Source organism: Anolis sagrei, chromosome 4 (assembly GCF_037176765.1).
Source record: "Anolis sagrei isolate rAnoSag1 chromosome 4, rAnoSag1.mat, whole genome shotgun sequence".
NCBI classification, from domain to species: Eukaryota; Metazoa; Chordata; class Lepidosauria; order Squamata; family Dactyloidae; genus Anolis; species Anolis sagrei.
Genome location: NC_090024.1, coordinates 76,813,220 through 76,840,858, shown reverse-complemented (window position 1 = coordinate 76,840,858; position 27,639 = coordinate 76,813,220). Strand labels below are relative to the sequence as shown.

The 27,639-nt window shown below is 40.5% G+C and overlaps 1 protein-coding gene across 1 annotated transcript in view; it reads left to right on the top strand.

Moving 5' to 3' along the window:
• The window catches only part of SCGN (secretagogin, EF-hand calcium binding protein), a 29,879-nt gene extending 2,483 nt beyond the window's left edge, over positions 1–27,396 (top strand). The window contains exons 2-11 of the mRNA XM_060771661.2: positions 393–463; positions 7,903–7,995; positions 9,175–9,264; positions 14,639–14,695; positions 14,872–14,949; positions 20,522–20,577; positions 20,869–20,914; positions 21,009–21,068; positions 22,763–22,831; positions 25,794–27,396. Coding sequence (XP_060627644.1) covers positions 393–463; positions 7,903–7,995; positions 9,175–9,264; positions 14,639–14,695; positions 14,872–14,949; positions 20,522–20,577; positions 20,869–20,914; positions 21,009–21,068; positions 22,763–22,831; positions 25,794–25,922 — 749 coding nt within the window. The 3' untranslated portion in view covers positions 25,923–27,396. The remainder of the gene's footprint in view (positions 1–392; positions 464–7,902; positions 7,996–9,174; positions 9,265–14,638; positions 14,696–14,871; positions 14,950–20,521; positions 20,578–20,868; positions 20,915–21,008; positions 21,069–22,762; positions 22,832–25,793) is intronic.
• The last annotated feature ends 243 nt before the right edge of the window (positions 27,397–27,639 follow it).

The following is a 27,639-nucleotide window of genomic DNA, read 5'->3' as shown; positions in this document are numbered from 1 at the left end:
CTCAAGTCGCTCCTATATTCCCCTTTCAGTAAACCTTTGACTCTTCTTTCACTTACTTCTAAAATCTTTATATATTTACTAGGCACCCTCCAACATGGGTAGGTTATATCTTGTACCCATATTTGTATTAATGTCAGTTTTGTCACTGGTACCTATGTTCTGATGTCAAAGAGACATCACTGAATGCTGTCTCAAGTTTCTGCCTCTTTATTTTAGAAAGAATATTCTAAAAATCTAGGCGGGTTGTGTATGCCATATTGCTTAAGCAAGCTTTAGTTTGTTCAAAGGGCATCAACAGAAGTATGAAATACTTACACGTATGTATAATTTCTAAGGATCAGATCATAAACATTAATGCTATATTTCGTAATACATATTTTCATTGATTTTAGACAATGGTTACATAGAAGGCAAAGAACTTGATAACTTTTTCCATCATCTCCTAAAGACACTGGGCAGTGAGGTAAGTTCTGTCTCATATTATCTGCATGTAAGGATAAACATAGACATAAAGTACGGTCCTCATATCTGTAGAGTCCATGTCTACAAAATATGTCCTATTTCGGCATTTTCTAAGTCTTACAGTTTGACTCTATGCTTCTTAAGAGAGAAGTCCTTTATTTCAATAAAATTAGCTATGTTACATGGTTTTGTGTATCCCCATGAAATCCTTTGCAGATGGGGAAGTCATACTATACGCCTGCTGCAGATATGGGAAGTACTGTGTCCAAATGGGTACTTGGCAAAGAATAGGAAGTCATTGCTTTTTGTTGGACTACAGATCCCACAATCTCCTGGTCAGGATGGTCCCTGCTTCTTCTGGCTGGGGATTCTGAGGCTGTAGTTTACAAGAACCCTGATTTTTCTTTTTAACAGCTTTACAGGAAATTTTCAGAAAGACTAGATTCTTTCTACTCCATTGTTTTGAGACCGGAGTGCATCTACATTCTGCAATTAATGCAGTTTGACATCACTTTAAGTGCTATAGCCGCGGTGGCAAAATGGGCAAAACCCTTGTGCTGCTGAACTGTTGACCTGAAGGTTGGCAATTTGAATCACAAGACAGGGTGAGCTTCTGCTGTTAGACCTAGCTCCTGCCAACTTAGCAGTTCGAAAACATGTGAGTAGATAAATAGGTACCACTTCAGTGGGAAAAGGCAAAAAGATGCTCTAAGCAGTCATGCCAGTTACACAACCAGGAGGTCTCAACACAGGGTCCTCAGCTTGAAAACGGAGAAGAGCACCTCCCCCAAGAGCCAGAGTTGAGGACCACTTCCAGAGCCAGAATTGAAAGGAGAAGCCTTTGTCTGTGTATGTGTGTCTCATTGTATTGTAACAAGGCATTGAATTACAGTATATAAATCTGTATCTGTTTATATACTGTAATCTGTTCCGAGTCCCTTCAGGGAGAGAGGCGGAATATAAATAAAGTGCATTATTATTATTATTATTATTATTATTATTATTATTATTATTGCTGTAGTTTTATGAGGTCCTTCTCTGCCAAAGGGTGCTGGTACCTCACCAAACTCCTAGGATTCCATAGTTTTGAACCATAGCAGTTAATGTGGTGTCAGACTGCATTAATTCTCCATTGTAAATTCACCCAAGGAGAGGGTGGGGACTAGCTGCATTGTCTTTTCACCTTCCTGCCCTGCCAAATTAAGGGCTGATTGCTGCCATTTCTGGAAAGGATTGCCGAAGCAAAGGGCACGAGCAGAGTATTTAACTAAGTGTGTTAGCTTGCCACTTCCTTCCTTAGTGATTCTTAAAATATAGCAAATTGCTCTCTGTTGGCAGCAGAAGTTCCACTTAGGTTCTTTTCACAACAGGTGCACAAACTCCATTATCGCAGCTTGTCTTCCAAGTCTGCACAGGTGCCACCCACGTAGTGGCCATAATTCTGGCATAAAGCAAACCTGTTTCTTTCAGCAACGTTGGGATGGGGGGAGGAAAGTCAAAGAGACCACCGTGTTTAGATTAATGAAAACAGACTGAGAAGAACAGTCTATTTTGGGTGGAGGGTGAGAGAGCGAGGTTTAGAGGGAGAGCGGTAAGTGCTTCTTCTTCATTCAAAGCAGAGCTTGATTAGTTTTGCAGATGCAATATTCTCATTTCCAGAATCGATTAACATGGTACTTTTCCCAGAGTTAATTTACACTAGCTTAGGAAATGGATCTGTATACAAACAGCTGTAACTCTTGCCTTAACGGTGTGGTCAATTATTTATCTTCTGTTTCCTTTCAGCTGAGTTATTGCTCTTTTTGTTATTATGATTATTATTTCCTGCTGTTCAAAATAGGAGGAAAACACACAGGGCTTTCTTTGCATATTCTCTGACACTTTGTTTTGTGCAGCTCTCTGGATGTCATTGAACTGCAACTCCCTGCAGTTCTCACCATTAGCTATGCTGCCTAGGGCTGCTGGGACTTGTAGTTCCATCATACGGAGAGAACAGAATTCTCTTCCCTGATTTAAAATCACACTAGAGAATGAATCCACTTAAAATCCGGTTTCTGCTTCCTGAAGATTCTGGGGTTTGTAGTTTAGGGAGGCAAATGTTAAAGGCTCCTCCCTAAACTACAAACCTTAGAATTCTGCCAGAGGCAGCAACCTGATTTAAAGTGGATTCATTCTCTAGTGTGATGAGGTTTCTTACAGACAACATTCAAAAAACATAAAAATACCAATAAGCATTTGAAAACCACTGCAGGCATATTATGTAATGAAAGGATTGACAGGCCCTTAAACTCATGTCTGTTCTGGATTTGCCTTTAAGTTCCAAAGACCAATCATAGAGGAAAGTAAATTAAAGGGGGGGGGGGGAGAGAGAGATGAAATTCTTTCTGAACTACTACCATGTTACTGTGAGTTAGGGGGTGTAACACAAAGATAGGCAGCTATATATCCTCCAATATTAACTCTGCTTACTATAATTAATATATAATATAGTTATATATTAAGAGCCCCCGGTGGCGCAGTGGGTTAAAGCACTGAGCTGCTGAGCTTGTTGATCAAAAGGTCGCAGGTTTGAGTCCGGGGAGCGGCGTGAGCTTCCGCTGTCAGCCCTAGCTTCTGCCAACCTAGCAGTTCGAAAACATGCAAATGTGAGTAGATCAATAGGTACCGCTCCGGCGGGAAGGTAACGGCGCTCCATGCAGTCATGCCGGCCACATGACCTTGGAGGTGTCTACGGACAACGCTGGCTCTTTGGCTTAGAAATGGAGATGAGCACCACACCCCAGAGTCAGACATGACTGGACTTAATGTCAGGGGACTACCTTTACCTTTACCTATAGTTATATATTAATTATAATATATTAATTATATAATATAATTAATATATAATTAGTTATACTAAGCAGAGTTGAAGACCAACAGGTTTCAGGTTCAAATCTGGAGAGAGGGCGGATGAGCTCCCTCTATCAGCTCCAGCTCTCCATGTGGGGACATGAGAGAAGCCTCCCACAAAGATGATAAAACATCAAAAACATCCAGGCATCCCCTGGGCAATGTCCTTGCAGACAGCCAATTCTATCACACCAGAAATGACTTGCCATTTCTCAAGTCCCTCCTGACATGACCAAAAAAAAAAACCCTCTGCTTTCATCGTTGGTCATGCTGGTTAGAGCTGATGGAAGTTGTTCAAAACATGAGGGGAGCAAGTTGTGAGTGTTAGTGGGCTTAAACTCTTCATACCTTCCCGCTTAACCTTAGCATTCTTGTTAGGATGTAAATGTCATTCATAACATATTCACAATAAGTTTGTGTCTATGGGTCCAACTATACTGTAGAATTAATACAGCTTGATATTATCTAACTGCTGTGGCTCAAAATCATGGAATCTGTAGTTTTACCAGATCTTTATCCTTCTTGGCCAAAAACCAAACTACAGGTCTCAGGATTCCATAGCATAGAGTCATGGCAATGAAAGCGGTGCCAAACTGCATTCATTCTACAGTGTAGGTACACCCTATGTCTGTGCAATTCTGTCAGGACTTATTTCAGTAAAACTGTTTTCGGATTAAAAAAGCAGGTTTACAGTTGAACATAAAGTAAAATTATGACTACAAATTATTTGCATAACTTTAAAGGAGATTAGGAAGACATTGAAATAGCTCAAGATTTTCCATACCTTGTCTCAGTCATTAGTCAGAATGGAGACTGCAGTCAAGAAATCAGAAGACTGCTGAGGATGCCTGTCACAGTTGCAGGTGAAATGTCAGGGAGAATGCTTCTAGAATATGGCCATACAGCCCGAAAAACCTACAGCAACCCAGTGATTGAAGCCATGAAAGCCTTTGACAATACACTGCTTTTGGATGCTTGCATTTTCTTTTCGCTGCTGATACAATTTTAGATTCTTTCTCAGAAAGACCATAAGATCTGAATTCCACATGAGTTTTCCATTCTTCCAATGCTGTGCCAACAGAATCTCCATTGTTAACTCTTAGAAAATAGTGTTACCTACAACAAAGATGCTAGCCAGATATACCCTGATTTAAGATGTTCCATTCCTTTTCTAGAGCTCCCGGTGGTGCAGTGGGTTAAACCGCTGAGCTACTGAACTTGTTGACCAAAATATCACCGGTTCAAATCTGAGGAGCAGGGTAAACTCCTGCTTTTATCCCCAGCTTCTGCCAACCTAGCAGTTCAAAAACTTGCAAATGTGAGTAGATCTATAGGTACTGCTCTGGTGGGAAGGTAACAGTACTCAATGCAGTCATCCCGGCCACATGACCTTGGAAGTGTCTATGGATAACGCTGACTCTTCAGCTTAGAAATGAAGATGAGCACCAACACCCAGAGTCAGACATGACTGGACTTAATGTCAGGGGAAGACCTTTACCTTACCTATTCCATTTCTATTAACTCTTTTCCCCCCTGCCCTGATCATTCCTACTTTTATTTTATTTTTCTCTTCAACCCCCTTTGTAATTTTCCCAGAAATATTTTCTCCCCCTCTACTTCAGTAAACTTTGTGCTGCCTGCCCAATATGCTTGTTGATGCCTCTTTCTTGTTGCTAGCTGGCCGATACATGATGTTCCTGACTTGAAGAACAAACCTGTTATTAGTTGATAGGGCATCTTTTATGCAGAGCTTGACATGCTGTGCTCTAGTGAAATTAGATTTTTTGATAGTCTGGTGACACTGCCTATAAAAAGGTTATTCACATAATATTTCTAGGAGATTGCATTGTAGCAATATGAAAACAAAAAAAAAGTGTGTCACAGCATTCTTTTGAACGGCCTTGAGTCTCTTGCATGAAGTGTAATCCTTGGGTGTGCTTTTTTAAAAAAATGTTCCCGCCTCACATTGTATATGCAGGGTTTTACTTTTTGCCATTTACCATTGCCATTTAACTCCAGCTTCTACTTGTCCTTTTTGTTTATTTGTGCCTATTTACCTGTCAGCTGAGGATTGTACTGCATATTTAATGAAGCTTCACATAATACTTTCTATAATACCCTAGCTCTTTTTTTTGGGACACTATATATGTTTAGTGTCATTGTATAGTTCATTCAATAAGCAACCCTGAATATAATTATGCCAAATAAGAACTTCTAAGGGCACATTTGGACTGGTCCAATGCTTTAGTATTGGAGGAAGTTATATTATTATTATTATTATTGTCATCATCATCTTTATATTCTGCCCTTTTCCCAGTCTGGGACTCAAGGAGCCTTGTTTACAAACATTATAAAGGAAGCAGCTAAAATAAACATCATAAAATATATCATTCCTATACTTTGAAATATTTTATATATACATATAATGTATCTCCTGTCCTGGTCTATTTCTGATGAATTTCCAATTATGACTAATTATGGCTTTTGAAATGCAGAGCAGGTATCTGGTAGTTTCTGATACGGGGCAGGAGTAGATTCCAACATCTGGATACATATTCCCTGTTTTGTACTTCCGGGAGGTCCTCCTGATGACATGCTGAAAGGGATTTAAACTTTTGTCATAGAAGTTGCCCTTTGCCCTTCCTTCCTTCATTACATCTGCAGTTACAAAGTTAAACATTCCCTCTGCTCTAAACTGCAGTCACAGTATGATTTCTTTCCTTTTCTGGCCTTCCATGAATACATTGTGGATGCAGTATAGCGCATTACCACTATGGCCTTTTCCCACTACAGGAAATCCCCAAATACAAACTTCTACCTATCACCACATTACTAACCTTAGATTCCAAAACACATGACAGTCCCCAAGATACGAACAAGATAGGTTCTCTAGGTTTGTTCTTAAGATGAATTTGTATGTAAGTAGGAACATGTAACTCCAGCTTATCTATCTATCTATCTATCTATCTATCTATCTATCTATCTATCTATCTATAAGCTTTGGGTAGCATAAGAAAGCGTTAACACCCCTGTGGTGTTTGTTTTGCTGTCTGAGCCTCTGTTCAGAAGATTTCACCTCAATTTCTGTCCCTGTGACAATTGGATTTTGAAAATTTTGGCTAGTTGTGTAAGCAAGGATTGGTGATAAAGTTTCAGTTGAGACCTCTTTTCGTAATGATAACTCTTCCAGAAGTGAATTTCCTTTTCAGGGGGTAGATTTCTCTCATTTCCTGTTGTCTCACCCACACACACATCCTTCCACTCTGGAGCCCCTGGTGGCACAATGGGTTAAATCCTTGTGCCGGCAGGACTGCTGATTGACAGGTCAGTGGTTCAAATCTGGGGAGAATGGGTTGAGTTCCCTCTGTCAGCTCCAGCTCCCCATTTGGGAGCCCCCTGTGGCACAATGGGTTAAATCCTTGTGCCAGCAGGACTGCTGACTGACAGATCAGTAGTTCGAATCCAGGGAGAACAGTTTAAGCTCCCTCTGTCAGCTCCAGTTCCCTATTTGGGGACATGAGAGGAGCCTCCCACAAGGATGGTAAAACATTAAACATCCAGGTGTCCTCTGGGCAATGTCCTTGCAGATGGCTAATTCTCTCACACCAGAAGTGACTTGCAGTTTCCCAAGTTGCTCCTGACATGAAAAATAACCCCATTCTTACCTGTGAGTCATTTGGAAGTTGGGGACTGCCTGTACAAATATCAATACATTTTACAAATAAATGTGCCAGGTCATGAATGGGGCCACCAGCATGTGAATGAAATGCTGAATACATGGAGGTGGCAACAACAGGTGAGAGCAAGCATGGTGCAGTGGTTTGAGCATTGGACGATGACTCTGGAGACCAGGATTGAAATATCTGCTCAGCTATGGAAACTCCTTGGGTGATCTTGGACAAGTCACATTATCTCAGCAAACCCTTTTGAACAAATCTTGCCAAGAAGATCCTTGACTTGAAGTAAACAACACAACCACAGCAGGGAAGGAAACCTTGCCCACACTGCAATTACCCATACTTCAAGCAGGAAAAAAATAGATGAAATCCCAGTATATTTATAACATGGCTAGATTCAGGGGTGGGGAAAAAATGCATTGTGTTATAAGGCATGAAATCTAGACACAGAATAGTAAAAGTAATTGGTTTTTAAAAGAAATACATTGCAATGTATTTATATTTCTATAAATATTTACTATATTTATATACCACGGTATATAAATATAGTAAATAAATAAATATTGGTAATATATTAGTAACATTTATTTTCCATTATTGTGTGAAAATAATTTATTGTTGGCCCCCAAATGAGTCCACCTTCTTGCATCCAAAAATAATTTCAAAGCAAGGTACAAGACATGTCAAACTAAAATTATTTTTACGGAAACTAAAGAGCAATAGTTCAGGTTACATTGCAGGCTTCCTTTAGGGAATATATTATTTTGCCAGTCCTGCACAGGTGAACAGAAAGAGACAAGTCATCATGGATTACATTCAGGAAATTGGTTTTCTTTCTAAGTCTAAAACCAGCCTGATGCTTTTTATATTGCAGAGCACCATCACAGAAGAAAGGGTTCAGAAAGTGAAAGAGCAATTTATGTCAGCCTATGATGTAACTGCAGATGGACGCTTACAAATACAAGAGGTACCTGGATTTTCTTTTATTTTGAAGCTTTAGAAACATGGGCCACATTTGGACAAGGTTTATAGCTACACCCTGGCATAACATATAACACTAGGTCATTCAAATTCAACCCATGTGCCTGAATATCCTTTTAATATGGAGACAGGAACATCTGTCACCCTGAGTTTCGCAGCCTGGCCTCCTCGCTTCCAGCTGCCTTTATCTCCAGACAGTGATCAGAAATAAAGGATTTCATCCCCATCTTCTCACATTACAGTAAAACCATGTACTTTTTAAAAGCTCCACTACCCAAGGGCTGTGTGTCATCAGGAGGGCTCGTTGATGGGAATGGAAACATTACCTGCCCCCCATTCTCAGTACTGTGAGCACCCAATAAGGCAGTGGTTGTCAACCTGTGGGTACCCAAATGTTTTGGCCTTCAACTCCCAGAAATGCTAACAGCTGGTAAACTGGTTGGGATTTCTGGGAGTTGTAGGCCAAAACACCTGGGGACCCACAGATTGAGAACCACTGCCATATGGCATCTACTTTTGTGGAGGGAGACTCCTATGACACTATTGGGAACATTTAAGATGCCTCGTTGCGTGGAAAGATATATAGTGCATATGAATTTCCTTACAAATCTCTGCTTTCAAGAACCTGTGTATGACTACAGAAGTGGGTGCAATCTGCAGGTAATTTTCAATGGTAAGCAAACAGTATTTTGGCGCCCCTCCCCCCAACCAATCACAGATATATAAATATTCTGTTTGTCGTGGGGGTTCTGTGTGCCATATTTGGTTCAGTTCCATCATTGGTGGAGTTCAGAATGCTCTTTGATTGTAGGTGAACATCCCAGTACATCCCAGTAACTACAACTCGCATATGTCAAGGTCTATTTTCCCCCAAGAGTGCCTCAAGAGCCCCCCTGGGCAAAATCAACTATACTGCAAATGCTTACTTTGCGTAATGGGTTGAGCTGCCCCTGGCAATCTGGTGCCCCCTGTTGTCATGTACCTTATGACTGGTATCAGTTTGAAGCTCACACTGGAAACAATTCCCCTCAAACAAGAAAGAATGTGTTTGCTTTAGATTTTGCTGCCATTACTGCAGTTCCGCTTTCTCTCTCTCTCTCTGTGCCTGGCTCCTCGCTTGTCCTTGTCCCATATACAAACTAAAGTGTAAACGTTGTTGTTGTAGCTTGCAAATATGATCTTGCCAGAGGATGAGAACTTCCTGCTGCTTTTCCGAAGAGAAACACCTCTGGACAACAGTGTGGAGTTCATGCGGGTGAGTAGCCCGTTGGTGCTGACTTTACTTCTAGCCATACAAATTGGATACTTATTAACTATGGTTGATATATTGGGTATATACTGAGGCTCAAACTATATAGAATGGCTGCAGACCTATTGCTGCTTAACCCAGGTGTGCTCCATCAGGTGGAAAGGAGGAATGAAGGAGCAGAGCTTTAGAACAAAAAGACAGCAGGGCTCTGAAGAACACAAATCAGATGCTTGATCTCACCCTGACCCATAATCTTATTTCTCTATCCATACCCCAGATTTTCCTCTCAGCTGTGCCCAATTCTATTATTAAAATTTGGCCTCAGAAGCAGGTCCACAGTTGTTAGATATCAAAGCATCAAGCCATGGGTGTCCGCATGTGTGCCTCTCACTTTACAGATCTTCCCTTTCAATGATTACTATCTCTTTCAAACCTCAGCACCATCTCCTGCTATTCTTTGTGACGCACGGTATGAGAGAGACAACCTCTTGTCACAGCTGAGTTGCTGGAAACTTTTGTGTTGCTGCACATTACATTCAATTTTTTTAAAAAAATGATCAGCTTCTCTTTTTAAAAAAACAAAGTAATGCTATTTCAAGATTGGTTTTATGTACTTTATAATGTTGGAAATATGAAGCTTAATGTTTAAAAGACTACACATATGGGAGATTTTATTTCTCAGTTCACAATATAAGCATGTAGCTAACCATATCAATTGGACACTTCTTTTGGTTCTGGGGTCTAGATTGCCAACTCTCCACTATCCAGTGGGCTTAGATTATGCCAATGGGATAGCTCTCAGCTCCAAATCTCATCCCATCCTTTAATATCATCTGATTCATCACTGAGTATCCATTTCCATCTTCTCCATGTGAGGAGAGAACTGTAATCAAGAGTCCCATGCCTTTCTCTCTCTAGAGGAAATTTCTTATTAAATGTCTAGGGTTTAGAAACTGCAAGTTGCTTCTGGTGTGAGAGAATTGGCCATCTTCAAAGACATTGCCCAGGGGATGCCCAGATGTTTTGATGTTTTACCATCCTTGTGGGAGGCTTCTCTCATGTCCCCGCATGGGGAGCTGGAGCTGACAGAAGGAGCTCATCCATGCTTTCCCCAGATTTGAACCTCCGACCTGTTGATATTCAGTCCTGCCGGCACAAGTGTTTAACCCACTGCGCCACCGGGGGCTCCTAATCTCTATGTATCCCTTTGGCATAAAAAAAATTCCTATATTATCTCAAGTAGTTAGGAGCCCCTGGTGGTGCAAAGGGTTAAACCCTTGTGCCAGCACTACCACTGACCGAAAGGTTGGCAGTTCAAATCTGGGGAGCAGGGTGAGCTCTTGTCTGTCAGCTGCAGCTTCTCATGTGGGGCCATGAGAGAAGCCTCCCACAGGATGATAACATATCCAGGCGTCTCCTGGGCAATGTCCTTGCTGACAGCCAGTTCTCTCACACCTGAAATGACTTGCAGTTTCTCAAGTCGCTCCTGACATGAAAAAAATCTCAAGTAATTAAAAACAGGTCTGGAATTCTGTATGACCTTTCACACTATGTTGCATGCTCTTAACTAAGTTGAATACACTTAACTAAGTAGCGGAGGCCCTAAGAAACACAGTTAGTGAATTGCGAAGATGTGTAACAGGACACTGGGAAAAGAACTCAATTGCCATTGGGGTGCCCAATACACATGGTCCTGATGCATATTAGGGACCATAACACTTCAGTTTTGATTTGGTTGAGCACTAGTCCCTTTGTTGGCTCTGCTATGAAACAGTAGCTCTTTACTAAATGCACATGTTGTGTGCCTTCACAATTCTATTTTCTGCAAGTGCACATCCAGTTTTGGGTGTGCAATACTACAACAAGAGTCCAGTCGGAATTATTTTCCCCATTCCCACTCACCTTGCTCATTTTGAAATTAGAATCTACTTCTTCACAAAATGTTATCCGTCTTCCAAATACAACACAAAATCTGATATTGGCTATGCGGATGGAGATCTGAAGTACTTCCTAGGATATTGGAATGGCTCTAGAGATCCAATTACGCATCACACAATGAGAAATGGTGGATGGCCTTGTATTTTAATCAGGAGATCAAAATGGAGAAGTTTTTCATTTAGTTTTCTTCATCTAGATTTGTCCTTCAAGTGCCTGTCTGCACCATCAACCAAAGCATCTACACATGAACTTTCCTTATCACAACTTCTCCTTTTCCAGTTCAGAACAAATACATAGTAATTTTAAACTTGAGATCTGTATCAAGGAAAACAAGCTTATGAGCATTGCAGTCTGAGGCGCCAAGGGCTCATAAATCAAGAAAATAGTTAAAAGCTCAAAATGCATGACTTCATATCCCTTGAGAGGGACGTTCAATATTGTTGGTGTATTACAAAAGAGTTACAAATTTGCTTAATTTGCAAGTGTGTATAGAGGGGCATAGACTCTTCTTTTTCAACAATGCAAGAACAGAATGGCAGAAATTACTTTGTGAAATTAATTTCTGCAAATCTTTTCTGATCTTGGCATATCATTTCATTCTCAAGGTACAGCTTATAATTCGTTACCTTAAAGATAACAGAACAAATTAGACACGTAGGCATCGGACTAGTTGCATCATTCATGCAGCAAGTTTTTAAAAGCCTGCAGCCATGGTAACATCATGTCCAGATTAAAGGTGAAAAAAATCATTTTGATCTGATGAGAGGATTCTTTTAGGCAAAAATTGTCAATGATTCCTAGGCAGGTGCACTTTCCAAAAATAATAAAGGTACTCTCTGGAAACAATAGAATATTGTCCCTGCTGATATGATGAGAGGTATCTGTGTGCATTATATAGGCTGCAGTTGTATGGGAACAAGTCAGTGGGAATTCTGCCTGAACAGAAATGGCTAGGATTGTGTTCATAGAACCATAGAATCTTAGAGTTGGAAAAGACCTCATGGGCCATCCAGTCCAACCCCCTGCCAAGAAGCAGGAATTGCATTCAAAGCACCTCTGACAGATGGCCATCCAGCCTCTGTTTAAAAGCTTCCAAAGAAGAAGCCTCCACCACACTCCGGGGCAGAGAGTTCCACTGCTGAACGGCTCTCACAGTCAGGAAGTTCTTCCTCATGTTCAAATGGAATCTCCTTTCTTGTAGTTTGAAGCCATTGTTCCACGTCCTAGTCTCCAGGGAAGCAGAAAACAAGCTTGCTTCCTCCTCCTTGTGACTTCCTCTCACATATTTATACATGGCTATCACATCTCCTCTCAGCCTTCTCTTCTTCAGGCTAAACATGCCCAGCTCCTTAAGCCGCTCTTCATAGGGCTTGTTCTCCAGACCCTTGATCATTTTAGTCATCCTCCTCTGGACACATTCCAGCTTGTAAATATCTCTCTTCAATTGTGGTGCCCATAATTGGACACAGTATTCTAGGTGTGGTCTAACCAAGGCGGAATAGAGGGGTAGCATTACTTCACTTTCATATACACTGTACACCTGAAGTGGTGATAGTGGCAATTGTGAAAGTACCTCTGTCAGGGGTACTTTGATTGTGCTTTTCCTGTATGGCAAGGGGTTGGACTAGATCAGGCATGGGCAAACTTTCTAACTTGGGGGCTGCATGGCAGGCTGGAATGGAGTGGGCAGGCTGGGAGGAGGGTCCTCCCCAAGTCCCTTCCCTACCCTTTCCTTCCCTTCCTCTTCTCCTCTGGAGGCAGAAAGTGAAGGAAAGACAGGAAACATTTGGATCCCAAAAGGGTTGGCCTTGGTCAGGATGAGATGGTAGACAGGAGAGAAAAACTCTATCCACTAGAACCTGTATTGCCTACTCCTGATATATCCTAGAGCTGGAAGAGACCCCCAAGGGCCACCCAGTCCAACCTTCTGCCATACAAGAAGGCACAATCAAAGCACTCCTGATAGACAACCTCTGTGGAAAAGCCTCCAGAGAAGGAGACTCTACTACACTCCCAGACAGCTTAGGCCACTCTCGGGAAGTTCTTCCTAATCCTTTCAGTCAAATCTCTTTCCCTGCCATTGAAATCATTGCTCCCTTGTGCCCTGGTCTCTAGAGCAGGGGAAAGTCAGTTTTCCCCCACTTCCTCCTCAATGGGACACCCTTTTAAATCTTGAAACATGTTCCCTATCAGCTTTCTCTTCTTCTAGCTAAACATCCCCCAGGAGGAAAAGAGGAAGGAAAAAGAGAAGGATGGAAGGAAGGAAGGGAGGAAAGAGGGGGAATAGGAAGGAGGAAGGGGTGGAATGGAAGGAGTGAGGGAGAAAGAGGGAGGTAAGGAAGGAAGGGAAGGAGGAAAGAAAGAGAGAAGGAAAGGAGGATAGGATGGTGAGACAGGGACGGAGCTGAAAAAAGAGCCCAAGGGGCTGCATCCAGCCCCCAGGCCTGGGTTTCCCCATTCCTGGACTAAATGAACCATGTGGTCACTTCCAACTGTTACTATTCTATAATTCTAAGATTTAGACAGCAAAAATACCATCTTGGCAAGTCTGCAATGCCACCTTCCTTTACTAATTGAAAATGGATGCCCACTGCTGTGTAACCAAAAGAGCCACCAGAATCAGAGGGAAGTGTACATGAAAGATTTCTGTTCAGAAGCACCAGATTCAAGAGTAGAGACTTGGCTTAATGATGGATATTATCCTCCATCCAATAAATAGCTTTTTTACGATACTCCATGACTAAACAATAAAAAGACTCCGCTCATCATTCTGTCCTTAAGTCAAGGCATATAGTCAACTCAATTGGTTTTTTTCACCCAAGGTAAAAAACTTCCACGAATTTGTTTTGCCCTAAGTCCTGTGGGAAGGGCAATATTGTGCCCTCTCCTCTCCCTCTATACTTTGCATTCAGGCCCATCTACACTGGCCATTTAATGCAGTTTTAAAATAGCTTCAAACTGTGGTGGCCAGAGAACAACTACAACAAAAGTACATGAAGGAAAGGTTCTTAATATGCATCAGTGCTCTGTGGTTTGTATAATCATCACCTGGGCCTCAAACCGATTCCAGGAGTCTCTATATAATAATCTGCACAGCAAAACAGCTTTCTTCAATATTGGTCTGAAAATGCATTCAATAGTCAGTATAGATGTGGTTTCAGCTTACAGTAATCGAAGTAGGCTGGGGACAAAGGGGAATGTGAGAGGAGAATAGAGAAATAGGAGCATTTTAAAAGATATTGAACAAGTGGAAAACCTGAAGACTGTTCTTGCCAAACTAGGACAATTGGAGAGCATGCAATAGCCATGCCCAGGATTCAGCTAAACACTGGTGGAATAGATACTCTTGAGCTTATTCTCAAAGAAAACTGTGATGTGTTAAAATTACTTCTTAAAAATCTGTTTTCAAACAATCATATTTAACTAATTTTCCCCCCTGCAGATCTGGCGACAATATGATGCGGATTGCAGTGGTTTTATTTCTGCTGGTGAGCTCAGAGTAAGTTCTCTAGATACTCTTCATTGCACTTTATTGATACACTTTCATAGTCAATCAACAATCTTTGCTCTTAACATTGAGCCCTTAGGAGAACCAGATTTCGACTATTTCATGTCATTACTTCATGCAAATCTGAAATAGTAAAAGCTGCTTTTGTGCTTCTTTCTTAATAACAGAACTTTCTCCAAGATCTCTTTCAGCAACATCAGAAAACAATTTCTAAGGCAAAGCTGCAGGAATATACTGATACCATGGTAAGCATTATTATTATAGGATTACTGTATAAGATGGATTTGTGAGCCAAAGAATCTTGGAAGAGTGTTCATGGTTAAAAGTCTGGCCTTCACCAACCCAAATAGCCAATCTGTTGCTGCAAACAAAAGTTCAGTGCAAAGAGAAACATTGGTAAGTGCCAATGTTGTGTTTTGCCAATATGGAAACATAACTAACCCAATTGTCAAGGCACAGTTACATAAGGCTTAGTGATTATTTAAAGAGGGACAGAGCATAGATTTTTAAATGTTAGGATGCTTTGAATTGTCATCATTTTATATCTGATTTTAAATTATATGAAAATAAGTTATGTGTGGAGAGTATCTAGAGATCTCTAAGACTGCTGGAGTAGAATGGGGTACAGACCCTTAGCTGTTGTTGACCACTGCAAAAATACTATTCTGGGAATTTAAAAAAGAAATAATTTACTCCAGTTTTTCCTGAGCACCTGAGTTTTTGACGCAACTTTCAAAACACTAACAGCACACACTATAAAGGATATTTTAGCAGTGAGACCCACAGAGTTCAGTAGGATTTACTCCCAAGTCAATCCATATTATTTTGCTCTGTTATTATTGTTTTATTACATTTATTATTTCACTCTATTTATTAATGTTATTAATGTTATTATTACATTTATGATTTTACTCTATTACTGTTATTATTACATCTGGGGAGAAAGAGTCCTATAAACCACATTTTGAAAGAGGGAAATGGATGGCAGTTATAACAAAAGAACTGAGTGGCTTATTAGTGGTATAACTTCTGAAGTGCAGGTACTCATCACAAGAGACGTCACAAGCATATCCATAAAGTAAGTAAAAAAAATGCAAGCAACAAGTTAGCTCTATGGTTTCTGTCCCTATCAATAGAGACCTTTTTACCTAGTGGTCAGCGCTCTTTAGTTTTACCTAGTTTGAGCCCCAGACATTATTAAATGACAGTTCCCATCACTTTTGATTATATCCACCATGCAGACTGGTGATAATGGGAATTGCAACCAACAGCATTTGTGGCTATGAGGTTGGGGAAAAGTTAAAGGGCATTTTAATGTCAGGCATTATCTCCACAAGTCTTGTGCCTAAATTCAAACCCTACACTCCTGACTAAGCAGAACAATCTACAGCCTTCCGGATGTTACTGTATCACAACTCCCATCAACTCTAGTCATGATGCCTAATGATGAGGAATACAGGAGTTGTGGTCCAGCATCTGGAGGGCCACATAAAATGACATGGCAGGCCAGATTCACCCCGTGAGCCTTGAGTTTGACACATGTGATCTAGAATTTATATTCTACTAGCTGTCCCCTGCCACGTGTTGCTGTGGTCCAGTCTGTGTATATGTGTTTTGTGTGTGTATATGTGTATGTATATTTTTGGGTATGTGTGTATATATATGTGTGTGTGTATATATATGGTTTTGCGAATGCATTGTAATGTATGTTTTATTTTTATTTTTTGCTTTTTAAGTCTCTTCTGCTGTGTTTTTCACTGTCTTTATGAGTGATGGTCACTCATTGGCCTGATAGGTGTATTGTGTCCAAATGTCATGTCAATTCGTCCAGTGGTTTTTGAGTTAATCCCACAAATGAACATTACATTTTTATTTATATAGATTTTTTGTGTTTTAATGGAGAGATTTAATTAAATGCATCTATAAAGCTGCTGACTATAACCAATACTTTAATGCAAAAATTCATTTTAAAAAGTCACAACTGTTATGGTGAAAGATCTCTTAGAAAGGCATCCAGATCCCCTGAAAGCTTCATTTGGGCAAATTTACTCTGCTGAACTTCTTCTTTCCATCTCCTATACTGGCCCTATAACAATAGTTCCTATAAATAGAGGTCCATAAATCCGACCTCATTTTTAAAATAGATCCCCCCCCCCCCGAACTCTTCAGATAAAGTAGACTGAATGTCCACAAGGCCATAAGTCCCCAGTATGTGTTTTTAAAGCTTTCTGCCATTCAGATAGCTACGTTTTGTCAATGCCACATGGAAGGAAAGCTCATTACCGGTTTATTCATCTGCAAATCACATTACCTAGGCTGCCAAAATAATCATATCCGAACTAAGGTTATTATTATTCATTGGCTAGAATAGCAGGTCATGATAATATCTGTCAGGCTGTCAGCAGTGGCTTTTCATTTGAACTACACAATTGCTCCCATTGAATAAAACAGCACCTTTGTCTACACGGTATAGCAGTCAGCTTTGGGCATATTAGAAAAAAAAAAACCTGTGGGCTGGCTTTGTACAGGTTTTGCCTGGATTAAGTCTCCATTCCCTACATTTTAGGATTGTTGCTTTTGTTCCCTCTTTCTGGATGCTTCATGAGTCATCTTGCTTATTGAATCCCTGGCATGTAGAGCAGGTTCTTATTGATGAGTTCCAGTTCAAATTAAACTATGCAGCTGGCACTATCAATGTGGTTTCTGTATGCAGAACTTAAACCACAGGGACATGGGAAGATGCTAAGAGGAAGCAGCTCCAATGCAAACAATTCTTCTTCTTATATTGGCTTAATTTGAATGTAACCTTAAACCAATATATAGCATGGTAAAAGGGGACGCTGCCCATCCTTCTTCAAACAATAGGGTTGCCATAGCTCAGAAACAACTTGAAGGCACTCAGCATCACCAACAATAATACTATGAGATTGTGGCTATTAAGCGGGAATAACTATTCTGCAAAAGTGTATGCACATGAGTGTGTTTGTGTATGCTTTGAAGTCACTGGTGGGGCTGTGGGTTAAACCCTTGTGCTGGCAGGACTGAAGACCCAACAGGTAGGAGGTCCAAATCCTGAACTTATTGTGAGCCCACTAATTCAGTAATGTTTTCTTGGGCAAGGTGAACTTAGTAAGTAAGTAAGTAAGTAAGTAATACAAATGTCTGTCTGACAATCTGCATTCTTGAAATGCTACCATATTTCATAGCATAATAGTTGTCATCATGTAATACTGGAACTATCAGCTCACATGAAGAACCTGATGTTTAAAAGATAGCTGCATGAGGCATTGTGCAAAGTATTATTATGAATAGTACTATTTTCCCCAGAGCATTATAATAACTGAAAGGATAGCATTCATAAAAGAAAGGTTAAACACTGGCCCAGGATTGAATATTTTAGAACTGCAGCCCATTTGTGTGATATGCCAAATCATCTACCTACACTTAAAAATTAAATCCAGTCTCTTAACACCCTTTTACCATGAATTATTCATGCTTTTATTTAATCTATCTCTTCCCCAGCCTTCTCTTCTTTCTGAAAAAAATGTTCATTTTCTCATGCTCTGCAATAGTAACGAGGAAAGGAGGGAGAATTGCAAAGAGAATCAGCCAGGAAGGTAGCGACCAGAATATAATTAAGCAAAATCTGAATATATTACCGAGAGAGGGAAAAGCCTCTTTAAGGCATTAGGATGAGTACTTTGGCACTAAGAGCCTGAAATTTCCTACCCAAAAGGCATTCCTGATGATGCAGAGGTTTGCCAAAATCAAATTCGCTCATGAGGCTTAACCATTGGATGGAAAGTTGCTTTTTGAAAGCCGGTAGTTATAATTGTAGCTCCAAGCCACTCAAACATCCTTGGTGAGATTAGTTAATTGTCAAACTAGTCAATTCTTGTTGCAATTTCAATAAGGTAACTTCTTTGCTTCCCTGTTTCCCCACAGCAACAAAAATAGGTACCTTTGCTTTTACATGTGTGTGCCATCAAGTCACCAATTAACTGATAGTGACCCCATAAATTTCATAAGGTTTTCTTAGGCTGGATCTACACTGCCCTATATTCCAAGATCTGATCCCAGATTAGCTGGCATTGTAGGCTCATATAATCAAGTTAAAAGCAGATAATCTGGAATGAGATCCTGGGATGTAGCACTTTTTTTTTCATGTCAGGAGTGACTTGAGAAACTGCAAATTGCTTCTGGTGTGAGAGAATTGGCCGTCTGCAAGAGCATTACCCAGGGGACACCCAGATGTTTTACCATCCTGTGGGAGGCTTTTCTGAAGTCCTCACATGGGAAGCTGGAGCTGACAAGTGGGAGCTCATGCCGCTCCCTGGATTCAAACCGTCGACCTTTTGGTCAGCAGTCCTGCCAGCACAAAGGTTTAACCCATTGCGCCACTGGGGGTGCAGTGTAGATCCAGCCTTAGACAAAAAATGCTCAGAAGATTTTGCTTATTGCATTGATATCCATTAAAATGCACTTAAATCATATGCTCTTCTTTCTGCATCACTTAATAAGGCAACCCCCCCTAATTATAAAAGTAGCAAAAGAAGTTACAATTTCACTGCAAAACAGTAGCATTATCACTCATTAACTTGCAGTGGCAATATAATGTAGATATAATTTGATATTAAAGGGAGAAATTAATAAAATTAACAATTTGCTTGCAGATAGCCATTTACAGTCGAGAAGATTAGCAAAATCAGGTCTCTGTTTAACTTGTGGATAAAGGAAAGGAACATGGAAATCGTTCCTCAGTATAGTTTTTTTTTTCCAGTGAGAAACCTGTGGGCATTAGCAAGGAAATTATCTTTTCCAAAATAGCTTTCTGCAACTTGCAGCTCTTCTTACAATTCTCTTTAGCCTGGGCCAGCATAAGAGTTCAAACAGTCAACAAAAATATTTCATGAAAAGTAGGGGAGTGCGAAATGGCACATAATCCTTTCTGTTTCCATTCTGTTTCAGTTGCCCCCCCCCCCCCCCCCCGGTCTATTTTAGGGAAGATTCCTTTTAAAACAGAAACAAAACTCAGGGTTCCAAATTACGAATCAGAACAACCCCCTTTCTACTCTCCCAGAACCTTCCCGAAAACAGAATGGATTCGCACACCCCTAAAAAGTGCTTAAGGAGAATAACCCCACCCCTCAAAGAAGCATTTATTTTGCTTCATTTCATTAGAAGGCAGCCTGTCATGCCCCAAAGGCCTTTTGTCTTATCAATTTGAAGATGCACTCAAAATATTCCCATCAGTGAGCAGTGTATGAGTGGCAGTGGGAGATTTAGAAACTCGCATTTGAAAAGACAGCTAGGGAAGGAAAGAGGCATATCATCCTCCCATACATATTCAAACCCTATTTCATTTATATCTCAACCATTCCCCAAAAGTGGAGTCAACACTGGTTACAAAAAGCAAGCTATCTTCTTGGAAGTGTTGTGCTGCACTGGCCAAATTGTCACATTCTTCCTGATTCATGGTGACCCTAAAGTAAATCTGACACAGAATTTTCCTGGCAAGATGTGTCCAGATGGGGTTTGCCTTTGCTTTTCTTTGAGGTTGAGTGTGACTTACCTAAGGTAAGCAAGTGGATTTTCATGGCTGAGCAGAGATTTGAACCCTGGTCTCCAGAGTCCTTGTCTAATGCTGTTCACTGGCCAAATAACCTTAAAGGAATCTGAGAAGGGCTTCATAGTGCCTCACCAGTCCATCCTGCATTATTTCAAGCAACACAGGCAGTATTTCTCTGAACAGTTTTATTATGTTTCTGTATGAGATCAATTATAATTTACATTTTTACAAAATCTCTTACATTTTAGATGAATCTCTTTGACAAAAACAAGGACGGACGACTGGATTTGAATGACCTGGCAAGGTAAACTTGAATGGTTCATCAGCTTCATTACAATGAAATCATTGCATCTTGTTTCACTTGTTTCCCTGCATCCTAGAAGCTACACCTGTTGAATTTCAGTCTTATATCTCCTAAGGACTGACAACATCAGTCTTGAAAACAAATGATGAGAACCCTTTTCCATGTCACAAGCCACAGTTTCCAAAAATAGCTGAGAGCACTTCATTTCCTTACTCCCTATTTATGAAATCTATTGAAGAGAACTGTGGAGTTGATACTTGATAAAATGATGAGCTTGTTCTTTCCATTTAGGATCTTGGCTCTTCAGGAAAATTTTCTCTTTCAGTTTAAACTAGATGTAAGTACAGTAATTTTCAGTGCACTTAGTTGTCTTCTCATCTCTATTTTCTGAATGCATCTTCTTAAACCCTATTCTCTTTCCCCCTCACCAGGCTTGTAGCGCAGAAGAAAGGAAGAGAGATTTTGAGAAAATCTTTGCACACTATGATGTTGTAAGTTTGGGTTGGTGTTACTAATTAGTTCTAGGGATTAGAACATTGCTTTTTTTAAAGGAGTATGTTACAACTATTCTTTCCTTCCCTCCAATTCAGCAAGAGCTAAACTATGTATATTAGGCACACACACACACAACACACACATATATATACATACACTGTGTATACTTGAGTATAAGCCAAACTGAATATAAGCCAGGGCACCTAATTTTACCACAAAAAACTGGGAAAATGTATTGACTCAAGAATAAGCTGAGAGCAGGAAATGCAGCAACTACTGGTAAATTTCAAAATAAAAAATATACCAATAAAATTACATTAATTGAGGCATCAGTAGGTTAAATGTTTCTGAATATTTACATAAAACTGTAATTTAAGATAAGACTGTTCAGTTATAATAAAACCATTATTCTAACCTTCATCAATGTAAATGTGCTTACATATCCTTCCATCCAGCAATAATGAGAGTAAAATAATAAATGTAATAAAAATAACAATAATAGAGAAAAATAATGGAAATGTAATAACAGTAAAAGTATAGTACAATAATACATGTAATAATAACAACAGAAACAACAGCAACAACAATAACAGAGTGAAATAATAAATAACTTTCACTCCATTATAAGCCAAGGGGGACTTTTTCAGCCTAAAAATATAACTGAAAAACTAGGCTTATACTCAAGTATATACTGTATCTGTCTGTCTGTCTGTCTCAGAATTATATGTACAAATGATTGGCATAACACATTTATGCATTGAGGTCACATACCCCTATAACTAAAAAAGTAATTAAATGTTACACTAAAATGAACTTACCCTTTGTTATAATATAACCATCTTGCAACACAGGGTTTAGTTATTGCAAAAAGTTAGAGCAGTTCCCTTTTTGAAGACAATACTTTATTTGAAAGCCTCTCCAGAAAAAGTCCAGCTTAAAGAGTCATAAGAAAAAAAATCTTGGAGTCCTCATGGACAACAAGTTAAACAGGAACCAAAAATGTCTTGCAGCAGCTTTAAAAGCCAATGGGATTTTGGCCTGCATAAATAGGAGTCTAGTATCTAGATCCAGGAAAGTCATGCTACCCCTCTACTCTGCCTTGGTCAGACCACACCTGGAATACTGTGTCCAATTCTGTCCACTGCAGTTTAAGGAAGATGTTGACAAGCTGGAATGTGTCCAGAGGAGGGCAACTAAAATGATCAAGGGTCTGGAGAACAAGCCCTATGAGGAGTAGCTTAAAGAGCTGGGCATGTTTAGCCTGCAGAAGAGAAGGCTGAGAGGAGACACAATGGCCATGTATAAATATGTGAGGGGAAGTCATAGGGAGGAGAGAGCAGGCTTGTTTTCTGCTGCCCTGGAGACTAGGACACGAAACAATGGCTTCAAATTGCAGGAAAGGAGATTCAGTCTAAACATTAGGAAGAACTTCCTAACTGTGAGAGCTGTTCGGCAGTGGAACTTCCTGCCCTAGGGTGTGGTGGAGTCTCCTTCTTTGGAGGCTTTTAAACAGAGGCTATCTTTTGGAGGTGTATTGAATGTGATTTCTTGCTTCCTGGCAGGGGGGTTGGACTTTATGGTCCACTAGATCTCTTCCAACTCTATGATACCATGAAGAAGGCACAGTTGCAGTTGTGTGTCTTCAAGTAATTTCTGGTTTATGCAAAACTCTGATTTTTCTGTATTCCAGAGTAAGACGGGTGCACTGGAAGGCCCAGAGGTGGATGGATTTGTAAAAGACATGATGGAGCTTGTCAAGGTGACTTACTAAAGATTTGATTCAAGTTTTGTTTCCTTCAGTTTTTCTGAGAAGCATTGCCTTGAGCCATAGTATTCAAAAGTACCTCAAAGCCTACCCGCTGCCAGGATGTTAGTTCAACAGCTTAAAGAAACACATCATAGAACAAATAATTTAATTGATTCTCCCGTGTGTATACGTGAAGCCAAAAAGGATATGAAATTTCTCTGGCCTAATTCTGTTCCTTGACAAACTAATAACCTTGATTTTTAAAAGTTATAATATGGAGTTGCCTTTCATTGAATGGGATCCAGTTAGTGGCAGACACACATAAATAAATGGCAGGACTGCAACCTGTTTCAAAGGTAAATCACTGTTCTTAAGGATTCCAACTGTAACAATTCACTTTTTTACCAGAAAAATACAAAATGAAAATCTGGAGGTTCAGACATTTTGCAAAAAAATTATTGTAATACAAATACTCTCAATTTGTTTTGTCCCCAATATTCTCTTGTGTCAGTTAGTTTCCCACAATGCCTGGTAAAGTCTGGGGAAATTATGTAGGATTCACAAAAGTGACTAGGCTGCCATTACTTGCCATATCAACAAAAACAAAGAGCAAATAGCAGCCCCACCAACAACATGAGGAAAAAAAGAGGGCCATGTTGATGCAATACAACTCATGGCCAACACCATTCCTGAGAAAATGTTGTGAGACTTCTTCATGCCCTTCAAAAAAGGGCAAAGACAAATGCAAGATACTCCTTTTTTGAAAGGCATGAATAAATAAATGCAAAGGTACAGACTCAGGAATGCCTGGCTCGATAGCAGTACATGTGAAAAAGATATTTGAGGCCTCATGGACAACAAGTTAAAGATGAGCCAACAATGTCATGTGGCAGCTAAAAAAGCCAGTGGGATTTTGCACTGCATAAATAGCAGTATGGTGTCTAGATCCAAGGAAGTCATGCTGCCCCTCTATTCTGCTTTTGTCAGACCACATCTGGAATACTGTGTCCAATTCTGTCCACTGCAGTTTAAAGAAGATGTTGACAAGCTGGAATGTGTCCAGAGGAGGGCAACTAAAATGATCAAGGGTCTGGAGAACAAGCCCTATAAGGAGCAGCTTAAAGAGATGGACATGTTTAGCCTGAAGAAGAGAAGGCTGAAAGGAGACATGATAAATATGTGAGGGGAAGTCATAAAGAGGAGCCCCTGGTGGCGCAGTGGGTTAAACCCCTGTGCCGGCAGGACTGAAGACCGACAGGTCACAGGTTCGAATCCAGGGAGAGGTGGATGAGCTCCCTCTATCAGCTCCAGCTCCTCATGCGGGGACATGAGAGAAGCCTCCCACAAGGATGATTTAAAAAAATCAAATCATCCAGGCGTCCCCTGGGCAACATCCTTGCAGACGGCCAATTCTCTCACACCAGGAGTCACTCCTGACACGACAAAAAAATAATAATAATAAAGAGGAGGGAGGAGGCTTAGTTTCTGCTGCCTTGAAGGCAGGACATGGATTCAAACTACAGGAAAGGAGATTCCATCTGAACATTAGGAAGAACTTCCTAACTGTGAGAGCTGTTCAGCAGCTGAACTCTCTGCCCTATAGTGTGGTGGAGGCTCTTTCTTCGGAGGCTTTTAAACAGAGGCTGGATCACCATCTGAACACAGACATGTGTTTTTCATCTTAAGAACAAACAAACATCCCAAGCTCTGAGGATTACCTGGGAAGGTATCCCACTGGAGCATTGCAGCACACCCAAATACCTGGGAGTTACCCTAGACCATTCTCTGACCTAAAAGAAGCACTGCCTGAATATCAAGCAAAAAGTGGGCACTAGAAACAATATCACACGAAAGCTGACTGGCACAACCAGACACAGTGAAGACATCTGCCCTTGCTCTATGCTACTCTGCTGCTGAGTATGCATGCCCAGTGTGGAACACATCTCACCACGCTAAAACAGTGGATGTGGCTCTTAATGAGACATGCCGCATTATCACGGGGTGTCTGCGCCCTACACCACTGGAGAAATTACACTGTTTAGCCAGTATTGCACCACCTGACATTTTCCTGGGAGTAGCAGCCAATAGTGAAAGGACCAAGGCAGTGACATCTCCGGCCCACCCCCTGTTTGGGTATCAGCCAGAATGCCAACAACTTAAATCAAGAAATAGTTTTCTAAGATCTACAGAGACACTTGCTGGAACACCTCAGCAAGCAAGAGTTCAAAAGTGGCAGGCTCAAACCCAGAACCTCAATCAATAGCTGATACCAAATGAGAGACTTTTTCCTGGGCGCACAGAAAACTGGCCGACTTGGAAGGTGCTGAACAGACTGCACCACAATATGCAGAGCCAACCTTAAGAAATGGGGCCACAAAATGGAATCCATGACATGAGAGTGTGGAGAAGAGCAAACCAGAGATCACCTATTGCAATGCAGACTGAGTCCTGCCACATGCACAACGGAGGACCTTCTTGCAGGAACACCAGAGGTACTCCAAATGGCCAGCTACTGGTCAAAGGACATTTAATAGAATACCAAGTCTGCAAACTTTGTGGTTTGTTTGTTTGTTTGTTTTTAATGCAATACAACTGTTTTGGTTTGCTCCTGACACAATAAATACATAGGGGTGCTTTGAATGTGATTTTATTGCCTCTTGGCAGAGGGTTGGACTGGATGGCCCATGAGGTCTCTTCCAACTCTATGATTCTATGAAACAGACGATGGTTCCCTTCCCTTATTTCCATGTTACTATTCAGAAGTATGTTAGGGAATTTTGAGGGGCCATTTAGAATTACCACATATCAATGTAAATTTAGAAACTTCGCCTTATTAACTTAAAATCTTGCCCTCACCCTGTCTTGTATGTCAGATGTGCCCAGAATCTAAGATTCCTCAACTCTACTGCTGTTAAGATGATATCTTTTGCCCTCCAAAAATACTGTACATCTCTTTTTCTCCCTTCTTTTGTAGCCCAGCATTAGCGGCCCTGACCTAGACAAGTTCCGGGAGATCCTTCTTCGCCATTGTGATGTGAATAAGGATGGGAAAATTCAAAAATCTGAGCTTGCCTTGTGCCTGGGAATTAAACCTTCCCCATAGACCTGAATGTACTTCTCCTGTGGTTTGCCAATTATTGTCTTTTGTGGAAGCCTGCTGGTAACTGGTAGAATATTATCAGTGCTGTGTTAATGATCTCTGTTGTGCTGAACATAGAAGACAGAGGGGACTCGCTGTGGATATGAATATTCATGTGCAGGATACAGCTAAATTTAAAAAGCAAAAAAATCAAGATGTGAAGAGCGGTATCATGCTCCCTGCTGCTCCAGGAGAGATGTTGTCTGCAGGATTTCTTACACATTCTAAAAGCATGTATCTACACATTTAGTCTATTACAAACACATGCAGCTATTGTATCAAGAGTGCTATTTCGGGTTACAATACAACCTCCGTATCCACATGCCATATATTTCTGGGCTTTGTGTGAATACACGAAACTGCAGAAAATAGTGAACCCTATTATTTTCAAAGGGAAAAATGATGAAGATATTGAGAAAATGGTACAGTGAATAAGTGAAACTTTGGGTAAATGAAATCGCATACATTGGTTCTGTGGCTACAGAGGCTTTAAATATGACTGCATTCTATCCCTTAGCCTACAATCACAAAGCAACACCACTGTATTACTTTGCAACCTTGTTTATATTGGCCTTGGTCCACATGTTAGTTGCCCCAAGTCCCTTCAAAGAGATGGAAGTGGGATATAAGAATTAAGTTATTATTTTTTATTATTATTATTTGTGAAGTCATGGTTTTTCCTTCTCCTTTACTTCAGTTCCCCCTGTTTATATGCCTTCTCAATAGTGTAGACTTTTCTTTGTATTCGTTTCTGAGTGGAGCTTAAAACAACCCCTCAGAGGCCAAACTTAGTTAATCTCTTCCTTTTCCCTGCACAGAGCTCCTGGCTGGATTCTTCCTTCCTTCTAAAGTAAAGCCTTAGAGGCCTGGATAGTGTCTGGAATCCTAGCCTAGCAGTCTAAACAGGCATTCTTAGTGCTTTCTCCTGCTGGTGCATTTAGCAGTATTTTATATCAGCAGTAAAAAGGACAACAGAAGCTTTTGGCCAGCCAAGCTTCTCAGGAAAGAAGATTAAGGCAGTTTATAACCATCGCTTTGGCACCAGAGGCAAAAGAGACTTTCAAAGCCCCCAGAAAGATGCCTGCAACCAGCAAGTTCTCCTTTTGTAACGTATTGTTTTAAGTTATTCTATGATAGTCCCAGGTGGAGTTAACCCTTTATTCATCTTGCTTCAGTAAACACATTTGGTTATCTTTTCACCTTGCCTCAAAGTGCCTCTGTCTGCTAAGGGTCTAAATCTTAACAGAAGGTATCAGACAGCCCTCGAGTAAAGCCAGACAATATAGTTTTCCCAAAGGTTTGGGCATGCCATCACATTATTATTATTGAATATTCCATGTGAGTAACATTGGTGTGACAACAAATTCACTACATTATTTTTCTCTTTTACAAAAGCTTAACAAGAGGAAGCTCAGTGCATTTGCATTTTTTAAAAAAACAGCACTTTAAAAAGGGAGGAAAGCCTCTGTCTCCATTACTGACAATCTGACACTCGTCTGCACCCAAAAACAGTGGATGTGCTGGACTGATCTGGACCTAAATCTTATTGTTTGTCTCAGCAGGAGTAGATCTAGCAAATTAGCAGGATTTATCTATGTATTGATGCACTGTTTGCTAACTAGGTTTGCTCTAGCTAGGAGTGATTACCAGGGTCCCATTACAATCCAGTTGCTTCCCTTCT